General features: G+C 39.8%; 1 protein-coding gene across 2 annotated transcripts in view; it reads left to right on the forward strand.

The window, feature by feature from the left end:
• GSTCD (glutathione S-transferase C-terminal domain containing) overlaps positions 1-6,545 on the forward strand; it is a 129,469-nt gene extending 122,924 nt beyond the window's left edge. For both annotated transcript variants that reach the window (XM_084626669.1, XM_084626668.1), the window contains 2 exons: positions 59-128; positions 5,430-6,545. In XM_084626669.1, the coding sequence (XP_084482795.1) occupies positions 59-128; positions 5,430-5,566 (207 nt within the window). In that variant the 3' untranslated portion in view covers positions 5,567-6,545. The remainder of the gene's footprint in view (positions 1-58; positions 129-5,429) is intronic.
• The last annotated feature ends 5,136 nt before the right edge of the window (positions 6,546-11,681 follow it).

Genomic DNA, 11,681 nt, shown 5'->3' on the forward strand with positions numbered 1-11,681 from the left:
AAATAACTTTTAAAGAGTAATGAAATAAAACCATATTTCTGTGTTTTTTTAATTCTAGGAGCACATGATTCTTTGCAGATTTGCAGATCAGACAGCTGTTCAGCTTCCACCCGAACGCAGACTAATAGGTACGCATTTCCACAGATCAGCTGTTGTGTAGAATATATGCACTATATTTAGTGATGGGCTGAGCTTATGATATATGGGAAACACTGGTACATTAATCAATAGGGAATTAAATTGCTGTTTTCTCAGCACACTTACAGCACTGAGTGTTTCTCTTGCTGTATCTTTTTTCACTCTGGTAGTGAAGCATTTTTCCTGGTTGAAGTTTTTAAAATATGAGCTAGAGTATAATTTGACATTTTATTGATCATTATGTCTCTGCACCAGCTCCTTCCCCCTCCATACCCTGAAAAGGGAGAAGACTTCCTGAAGCCAATCTAGCTCCTGTGAAAAGTATTTAGATACTCTGGCAATGGGTGGCAGTATGAAACCCCTAGATATATTAAACATGATATAGTAGTTGGTGATAAATCATTTAAAAAACTCTCTGACAAACATCCAGGGCCAGATGGGAACTGTCCAAGAATTGTGCAGAAAGTAGCAAAGATAGGAATATCTTTAGCAGAGATATTTAAAACTTCTTTGAAATTGAAGGACTTAAGTGACCAGAAAGGAAGTTGCTGTAACCCCTGTATAAAGGGAATTATCAAGGAAAGATACAGGAAGATAGACCTATATACTCAACTTCACTAGTAAGAACAAGCTAGATACATTGGTCAGAGTGCGTTTTTAAAGACTAAGGATAATTAAATCTAGCAGCATTCTGAGAATGAAGCTACTTGGTTAGTGTACTGGCTTCCAACTCCTAGGAAAAAAACCAATAATATGTCTGTGCCAATGTGCAGTTCAGGTTTTAGCTATTTGATGTATTAAATGGTAAGTTATGTTTTTCTGTTTTACATTTTTATATTGTCATGGTATATAATAGCAAAAACTATCTGCAGGTTGAGCATTTCCATGCAATTAATGACCAGCTGGACTAACGTGCATTGGTCTCTCGCTTCCTTCAGCTACTCATTAAGTGCTGGAAAATGTCCTCACCTGTTGGCAGTTATGGCTCAAGTCAGCCATATATTAATTAAAAAGGAGAGGCTAATCCAAAGTAAAGGGGAAGGCTATTACTTTTTTAAGGAAAGGCTTTTACTAGATCCCAGATGCAAATGTCCCCAAAAACATAGATATTCGCTAGGTTGATATCTGAACCTAGATCCACATCTTACAGCTTAAGTCCATGTCTCGTTCTTGTGTAGGGTAGTTACAAATGACAGATGTTCAAGAGTGGACAAAGAATTAGCTTAACTGTGGCAGATGGATGTATCATTCATCTGCAATATTTAATCTTCCAAAGGGAAAAGGGAGACTACAAACTAGTTTTCAAGTTAAAAAAACGATTCAAGCCAAGGTAGGGCAGACACTGTTGGGGAGTGCAGGTAGATATTCTTGGCTCAAAAACACTTATGAAATACGTCAAAGGCAGTAGGAACAACTAATCTAAATACATTTTAAAAAGCTGCACTTACGGTATTCAAGGTATTTTCTATAGTTCAGACTACTAAAGGAAATACTGCAGATTCTGAGATAATTTCCAATTTTACTTAAAAATAGATATGATTGTTTTGCTATCCCTGTTATATTTAGACAGGAAAAAAAAAATGGTCAGGGTTACAGCTGACAATTATACTCCACCCAGTGAGAAGGGTGTCTTCTCTTTTGCTTGTGAGATAGCCATGGGAGATGGGAAGGAAACTGCCAGTTCAAAAGAGAGGGAAGGGACATCAAATGAGCTTCTGTCTGCGTTTTGATACAAAATGTCAGGTGTTTTTGAATCATTTCAACTTTTTGTATGTTCTCTGTCTCATAGAAATTGTACACTTTTCCTCACAAACTTGTTTCCCCAAGAAAAAAAAAACCTCATTGGGATTTCTATTTTAAAATGAACATTATTTTTGTATTCTATTCTATTCCATTAGACTATTCTGTTCTACTGAAAATCTTTATAGGGGTGTGGTTGCTGTGGTTTAAGTCAGACTACATTTGTGTCAGATTCATGTTCTTTTGACAAGACAAGATCAGGTATTGAAAAGCTACATCAAATGCACTTCAGATTTTCTTTTTAAAGAAGCGTTTTAAATGATTGAAAGCATGGAAACAATTTTGGAGGGGCGGGGTGTCTTTTTTTTCTATATTTGTAGATAGTGAGAAAGTGGCTTATTCTGCTTTTTTTTCCAGTCTTTTAAGATTGAGAAAAAATTATATATGTAGTAATGCTTACTGTGGGTCACACAACTTCTGTAAAATAGTACAGGTTTATTGGCTTGTCATGCTGCCCGTGTGACACCAGATAAACACCTCAAACTTAAAGGCCTGGTCACAACAGTTCAGTCTGTTTATCTATCAATGGTGGTTATATAGTACCAATTACTGTCAGGTATCTGTGACTAAAAAACTGTGTGTCAGCTTTTGTGAAATGTACTGTAGTGACTCGCTGATCCCAAATGCATTAAATTGTGTTATTTTATCAAGCCATAGATAAGAGCATTGGAGTATGAAAAGGAGAGACTATAGTACCTTTTGCATCTTGTTCAGGACTTTATAATTATGAATCTTTAATACATCTCAAGATATTGGTGAAACTTTCTTGTAAGGGTTGTGAAACTGCTAAAAGTTCTAACTTTTCTGTGAAGTATCAGTTCAGATAGTTTGGACATAGATAGGAAGCAAATGTATTGAATAACAATCACCTGAAATCTATAAATAAAACAGATGGCTTTGGCTTTATTTTACTATGCTACAAAATTCTAAACCAAGAACAATTCAGTCTTTTCCTCTACAGTTGCTCAGATTTATTCCGAAATGTTTTGAAAATGAAGTTTTTGTTCTGATCTCTAGAAGTAATTAAACTCTATGTAACTGATGAGGGCAGACACATGCATGGCATTAAGCGGCAGTCCGCAATTTGTATTAAACTCTAACACAAGGGAGAGGGCACTACCTGCCACTATCCATGCTCTCCAATACCAGGCATTTAATTGGCTCCAATAGAAGGGTTACAGGGCTCTTTACCATATAATCATAATTGGCATTATGTAGGCTCTAATCATAATTTGCCTTAGGTAGGCTCATAATGCAGGGTAGGCTCTCCTCAGCCTACCCCCCCCCAGTACTCTGCTCTCTCTCAGTGCTAGCTCCTTCCCCCCCTGCAAGGGGGACAGGAGTTGCAGCAGGGTGAGGACCTTGACCCACAAAGGTTCACCTTATCACATGAGCCCAAGGTTGGGGACCATTCATTTTATTCTCTTAACTGTACTGGAAACTGGCTGCAAGTTGCAATGAATAAACAACTCCACCCCAGTACCTCAGTTAGAAATTAAGTGTGTTCCTACTCAACCTCTTTTGGCTTGAACATGCTGCAAGGAAATCAGAAAACTCCCTGGTGCCCTTCCAATTGCCTCACTGCAGAAAAATTCCATCCTGACCTCCTAAACAGGCGATTAGCTAGACCTGCAGCATCTGTCAGGCCAAGTTCCCATTCCTACTTCAGGTGGGTAGAGTGGGCTGTAACGGAGCTGAAAGAGGCTCTGTATGGCCCCTGCATTGGGTTAAATCCTGGGAGCTGGGGAGTGCTGGCCAATCAGCACCCTTCTCCCGCAGCCAGTGGGTTCCAGAGACTCCCATGGGGCGGAGTTACCTACTGTCTCTTGGCGAGTGTCTCCCTCCCTTCTACTAGGACTGTCCCCCTTTCATAACTGGCCCCATCAAGTTCCCCCGCCCATTGATGTGGGTGTGGAACATTTCTGGATCTTGCTGGTGAGCAAGTCACCCTGAGTAAACTTTGTTTTGTTTTATTTTTGTATTTTCTATGGAAATGGGCTAATATTTCTGTTAAACACTTGAAGATTTCCAGATTTTAGACAAGACGTGAAGGAGATTAGGAAAATGGCTATGGCTGATGGGAAGTGGGGACCACCCCTACCCCACCATGAGGAGAGCTGGTGCCAATCTTTCCCTAGTACCAGGAGCCGTCTTTACCTGCCACGTACACGTGATGTATCCCACACCCCGTAATTTTGGGTAATAGAAAAGAACACATTGTGTTTCTCCGTCCATAAAAAAGGATAATAATCCAACCTCTTTGTCATGTGAGGTTTGTGAGGCACACATGTAAAATAATGGTTGCCATACAAATATTAATTATTTAATTAAATAAATAAAAATATAGGTAAAATGGGGGAAAGCAGATTTAGAGATGTGGTACATCTGGATTAGGTTGCTTCTAGATTCTAAGTTATTTACTGCTATGTTTTTCTGACATCACTAATAACTGAACAATGTTCATTAATGTTGTTAATGTCTGGATGATGGGATGGATTGCACCCTCAGCAAGTTCGTGGATGACACTAAGCTGGGGTGAGAGTTAGATATGCTGGAGGGTAGGGATAGGGTCCAGAGTGACCTAGACAGATTGGAGGATTGGGCCAAAAGAAATCTGATGAGGTTCAACAAGGACATGTGCAGAGTCCTGCACTTAGGAAGGAAGAATCCCATGCACCGCTACAGGCTGGGGACCGACTGGCTAAGCGGCAGTTCTGCAGAAAAAGACCTGGGGATTACAGTGGATGAGAAGCTGGATATGAGTCAGCAGTGTGCCCTTGTTGCCAAGAAGGCCAACGGCAAAGTGGGCTGCATTAGCAGGAGCATTGCCAGCAGATGGAGGGAAGTGATTATTCCTTTCTATTATGCACTGGTGAGGCCACATCTGGAGTATTGCATCCAGTTTTGGCCCCCCCGCTGCAGAAAGGATGTGGACAAATTGGAGAGAGTCCAGCTGAGGGCAACCAAAATGATCAGGGGGCTGGGGCACATGACTTACAAGGAGAGGCTGAGGGAACTGGGCTTGTTTAGTCTGCAGAAGAGACGAGTGAGAGGGGATTTGATAGCAGCCTTCAACTACCTGAAGGGGGGTTCCAGAGAGGATGGAGCTAGGCTGTTCTCAGTGGTGGCAGATGACAGAACAAGAAGCAATGGTCTCAAGTTGCAGTGGGGGAGATCTAGGTTGGATATTAGGAAACACTATTTCACTAGGAGGGTGGTGAAGCACTGGAATGGGTTACCTAGCGAGTTGGTAGAATCTCCATCCTTAGATGTTTTTAAGGCCTGGTTTGTCAAAGTCCTGGCTGGGTTGATTTGGTTGGTGTTGGTCCTGCTTTGAGCAGGTGGTTGAACTAGATAACCTCCTGAGGTTTCTTCCAACCCTAATCTTCTATGATTCTTATGCCAAAGGGTACATTTCTTTGTACATCATATGTTTCTACTAAAAATTAAGGAGGTCTTTTAATGTTTCTGTTTTTGTTCTGGTGTTCTAGGAAAACACTGTATGGGGCTGGTGGATCTGGATCGGGCATGGGCTGCAGAAGGAGGCAACTACTCTGTCCAAGTGATGTCCATGGAGCCAGAGAGTTGCTCCCCAAAGAACAACATGGTAGTGGGTGTCCCTATTTAGGTTAAGAGATTTATATTTAATTTTAATTTAGGCATCAATCATGATCAACGCCTGATAACATCCAGGGGTTCAAACTGCTGGGAAGCAGACATCAAACATCCTGAACCCATGGTCTTCAGAAGAGGAAGTAGCAGGAAAAGGGTTGGAAAGTTGGCTGCCAACAGAGCATCACAAATCCTACTTGTAATATGTTATTAAATGACTGCTGCCTTTCATAATGAGAATCCTCAGAAGTGTTCACCTGTCCACAGAGTAATATCCACCAGTAAAGGTTGGAAAAGTTTTGGTTTCATTGCTGGAAAGGTGATTTTCTTTTCAGTACAGCCATCTCCGCTGGTTTTTCACATTTTGAAATTACAACTCAAAACCATGTTTATGTTCACAGGTTGAGTATTTATCTGACAGCAATGTAGGTTTCCAGATGGACAGTAAGAGTTGCTGAATGTTTTGTACTTACATTTGAAAAATCTAGTCACATATTTATGGTGTGACTTTTTATGGGCAGTCTGTACAATAATAGATCGTACATACTGTATGGCATTAGTTGACTTTTTGTTATAAAAAATCTACACTGCTGTAACAGTATTGTTTTTGATAAAGATCCTTGAAATACTTTCTGCATCATTCTACTCATCAAAATACATATTTTAATCTCTTAATTTGTTTTTAACATTTCAAATTTCTTTGGATGTGTGGCATGAGAATTCTGTGCTGAGGAATCTGAAAGAGTGGACAGCCTCTTAGAACAAAATCCTTCTGTTTATCCACTGAACAGACAGACAGAGGCAGACACTGTGTGAGCCTCCTGATTAGAGCTGGATATATGACAGAGTTTTTTGGTTGCTGGCAAAAAAAAAAAAAAAAAAAAAAAGGTTTTGGATTGATTTGAAAATGAAATTATTCAATATTTTTGGTTAATATAATAATAATAGTAACAATAATAATAATTTTGGGTTGAATGAAATGTTTTATTTGTCCTGAATTGAAATGTGGTGTTTCCATTTTGAGCATCTAATGTTTTTAGTAAAATTAAAGGAAATTTTTAAACAAAAAGTAATTTTGAATCAAAAGATCAAAATGTTTCATTCAAAAATGTCAAAACAAAACATTTAGATATTTTAGATATTTTTTAAACAAAATAATTTTGGCAAAATTGACATGAATTCACAAAATGTGTTTGTTGCTGACTATGCATTTTTCACCAAAAGAGATACCTACCTATGCCTGATACCTCACTACTTACCTTGGCAAGGATTGCTATTCATCTTAGATTGAGAAACTCGTTGTCAGTGCTGGCTGATGTCTGTGCTGTTCCTAAAACAGAGTAATGGTTATATTTGGAAATGCTGAATTTTTATCTGTCATCTTCACTTATTTTTACTAAATTTAAAATGTGTAGACAGATGCATTATGGGAACCCTGTGAAAATATCTCCCATATATATGTTACAGCAGTTGTTCTGAAACTAGGGGCGCCACTTGTTCAGGGAAAGCCCCTGGCGGGCCGGGCCGGTTTGCTTAACTGTTGCGTCCACAGGTTCGGTCGATCATGGCTCCCAGTGGCTGCAGTTCGCTGTTCTCAGCCAATGGGGGCTGCGGGAAGTGGCGCAGGCCAAGGGACGTGCTGGCCACCCTTCCCGCAGCCCCCATTGGCCTGGAGTGGTGAACCGTGGTCAGTGGGAGCCGCAATCAGCCAAACCTGCGGACGCAGCAGGTAAACAAACGGCCCTGTCCGCCAGGGGCTTTCCCTGAACAAGCGATACCCCTAGTTTGGGAACCACTGTGTTACAGTAAAAGGAAAATGAACCTCTTGTGTAGTAGCATCTTTATATCTTAATTTAAATTAGTAGCATCATTCATTGACATTAACACAAATCAAAATAGAATATAATGAATTTGCTTGACAGGTTTACTGATTTGGTGCATTTATGAATTTTGAAATTTGTTAATTTAAAATATAACTAAAGTTTTGTCAGTGTGGCTATCACCTTAACTCTCAATGAGTGTTGCACACGAATCTACACGATGTTTGCAGAGATGGGGAAAGGAAAGCCATCCTCTGAATTTTTTTCTATTTTATGGTTACATCTCCAAAGGGTCTAGGTGTCCTTCTGTGTGAATGGCAGTGGAAGCCTACATGCTGCTTCATTTAGAGATGCAGGCCTACACAAGCAGATATAACTTCATACCTGCATCTTGAATTTTTGACTACACTATGATGCTTTTACACTAACTTCTTGACAGGTCAGGGAAGGAAGTGTGATCTTATTCTTGTATCATTCTAGTAACAGCAAAGAAACTGCACATTGTGGGCTGAGAATCTAGCTCAAAATATATAACAGCATCCGATGCCTCCTGTAATTTCTCAAGCATACTCAAACAGAAGTTAGTTTTAGAGGCAGCAGTAACTTGTTCCAAGTCTGAATACCATCTCAGTTAAATTCACTTCAGCTGAATCCAGGAATAAAGTGTGGAGAGAGGAAATTTGTTATTTACTGCATGTTGCACAGAAGGAAGGACTCACCAGGGTAAGTCACACGGTGCAAGCTCCATTTTGTCTACTTTAGAGGCTTGCATCAGAGAGAGACATCTATCTAGGCAAGCCCTATGCTGTTGGTTTTAAGCCTGGTGATTGCTAAGAGGTGGATTTAAGGAGTAGACTTTGCTGGTCACATTTGTCTAGTATCCTACTGTAACAGATGGTTTTCTATGAACCTACATTTATAATTTGATATCATACTTATAAAATCTCTGGAGTTTCTATTTGAATAACCTGTCATTTTGTCTTGGATCCATCAATAAGCAAGAAGGGGCTGGGGCTGGGAGCTAACATTGAGTTAACATCTGCAGACATCTGCCTAGGAGATGGCCATTGAATAAAAGGAAAAAAGAACAGTAATCCTAGGAAGCAGGGGAGATAATTCTGGGCAAACATCAAGGTAGTCATCTGTGTGCGGGTGTCTTTATTTCTGCCCCTTTTCTTTCTGTGTTTCTGTTATGTGAGTTAGCTGCTTTCTAAATCTCTCAATACATTTTAGCATTGCTGTATTTATGTGGAACTAATGCACAAATGCATACATCCTGGGTGCGGGCAATATGCCTCCTTACTATCTTCTTAATTTAATCTTAATGAAATGCATGATGATGACATTGATATTGTTCCATTAAACTGATCTAGTAGTTAATTATGAAAGACACATATGTTGTCAAATTATTTATTAGCTATTTCTACAGTGATGCATGTAAAACATTTTGTTCGTGGGGCTGCAAAAATTCTTGATTGGGATTTTTTCCAGGCACGTGAATGCTTGACTTCGAGTTAGTTGTCTGATGGACCTCTGGAACATGTTTTCAAAAGTAGTCTTATGGAATCAATAGCAGAAATGGCACTTTGGATACCAGACTTCAAAGGATTAATATGATATTGTAATATAATGATATAACTGTGACAAACAGCAGGTCCTGCCAAGAGGCGCAGTTATTCTCATTGTAAAAAAAATGAATCTTGTTTCTTATACAAACAATCTACTATAACTGTTTTTCAGTTAAGATTTTTGTTTGGGATTAGTGAATATGCTCTGCCCATGATTTCCGTTCTTCATTTATTAGAACCATATTGAACTAGAAATGTGTTGTTCCTTGAAAGGTTATTGGATACCTAAGGTGACAGTCCATCACTTTTGCAAATGTTCCTAAATCTTTTCTGTAAGCACAGATAATAGTAAAGTTGAAAATTCCATATGTGATTTTTACAGCAACCATGTTTTTGCCCATGAACCTGTGATCATTGTGTATGATTCCATGTTTGCTGGTGTGTGACTCAATCTGAGTTCTTCTAGATCAGTGGTTCTCAACCTATTTATCATTGTGGGCCCCAGATTGAGAACCACAGCGCCCCCCCCCGCCCCTCCCCACATAGCCCCTGACAGATCCCTATGCCTAGCGCCTCCCGCCCAGAGACCCCTCCACAGGGTGGGGCCAGGAGCAGACTCCGACCCCGTGGGGCCAGCTGGCAGCCCTGGACACCTGCCATGTCGGGCCGGACAGCAGCCCAGACCTGGGCGGCGGGAACCTGGATCCTGTCGCGTGGCCCAGCAGTCTTTAGCACACAGCTGGGCCACAGCTATGTGCTAATTGGGCTGCATGTGGCCTGCGGACCACAAATTGAGAACCGCTGCTCTAGATTATCCCCAGATTATTACTTTGAAAAGAATGAAGGCCATTAATAACATTTTACCTATTTACAAGGCTAGCTTTTCAACAAAAAGGAGGCACACAAAAACACATTCCACATACAGAAACTTTCACTGAAACGATCAGTGGCTTTCATGGGTTAAATTCAGTAGTCTCTAGCAAGTTCCAAAATTATACCAAAACATTAAATGAAGCTTTAGGTCTCCTAAATGAATAACTGATTAAAGTTATATGCAAAAAGTGAAGCTGAAAACTTTTTTCATTTGACTTTTAATTATCTCTCTTATTGACTCCATAGTTAAGGGTGTAAAAAGCTGCCCCTTCCCCCAATCCCTTGTTCCACTCAAAATGATTGAAAATGTTTGAAAATTCTCCCGGTTAATCTCAGGCTTGAGGAAACATATTTTGGGTAAATTAAAATAAATCACTCAAACCATTTTTGAGTGGAAAAGTGACAGGCTTCTGACTTTATAATGTGTGTCAAATTGTTTATTTGCTAACTGGGAATTGAAAACAAGCATGGGCTCAAGAGTTTAAATTTGTACATACTTTCTTATTTCCTTAGAACTAGTGGTTGAGATGAGATCATTTGGAGCAAAATTGAACAGTTTGAGGTTTTTCTGTTAACTGATTAAACAGTCAGTGATTCCAGAGATTAAATTCTTCATTGACTCTTTGGCCCTCACCCATTGGTCTGTTTTGTCTACTTGTTGCATATTGTTATAAGCCTTGATTGTGAACCTCTCTAGGTCAAGGGCTGTCTTTTTTACTAGTTTGTACAGCACCTACTTCAGTGTGGCCTGATGCTTGCTATGGGGTCCCTACGTGATACTAATACAAATAATGAATACCAATAATATTAATTAGTGGTCATTCTAGTACTAACCTATTAAGTAACTAACTTAATAAAAATAAGTTTCTAGGCGTTGTCCAATATCCTTCAGAAATGTAAGCCAGGAACCAGAGTTGAAAGTTTGCCAAAACTCTGTCTTGTTTATCAATCACAGGCCCTGAGCCATTAACCTCCAATACTCCTCATGCATTCCTGCTTCAAATAGATATCATCTTCTATCCTTCCCCTGTCCAGTGCACTCCCCATATGGCTTTGGTAGCTTCCCTGCTAAAGTCACAGGGATAAACTGTCAGTGTCGCTGTAGCTCACGAAAGCTTATGCTCAAATAAGTTGGTTAGTCTCTAAGGTGCTACAAGTACTCCTTTTCTTATTCCTCCCTCTGGTTTTAAGAGTTAGAACAGTACTATTCAGTATATACGATGGGTGAAATCCTGGCTGCATTGAAGTCAATGGCAAAACTCCCATTGGCTTTAATGGGACCATAATATCACCCTTTGACTTTAAACAAACGAGATGTTAAATTAACAAAGGATTACAAAGAACACAGAATTTCCAATAAGGAGCTAAAAGCATGTGTGAATTGTTGCAAAGTGTCTTGACTAAATGGCATCACCCAGAAACCCTCTCCCCTTAAACAAACAGGTTGCCAAGACTAATAGTGAAAGAGGAGAGGAAAATGGCCCTGGAATGCAGCGGAACTGGAAAAAATGGTATGAACCCAGAACAAGCTCTCAGCACGGTCACAGATGGCTGAATCTGGTAAAAAGTATGAGATACCAGAATGGAGCAGACACCCAAGCAACATGGGCCATTGCTCACACAAGCACCAAGGCTAATGTGTAACACAGTGACAACCTGGAGAACACAGCCAGCAACTGTGTACAGAGTGTGGCCAAAGCAAATAAGACACAAGCACACAGTGGAAAGTCAATAATGTATTAACAATTCCTAGCTATTTCACAGATCGATCATAAAATAATCTAGGGGCATACATATATTACATTGTATTGCAACTCTGTTTAACCAGATCTTCCATAGAAATCTCATAAAATGACCATCATATCTACCA

This window comes from Lepidochelys olivacea, assembly GCF_965140295.1.
Source record: "Lepidochelys olivacea isolate rLepOli2 genome assembly, chromosome: 4".
Classification (NCBI taxonomy): Eukaryota; Metazoa; Chordata; order Testudines; family Cheloniidae; genus Lepidochelys; species Lepidochelys olivacea.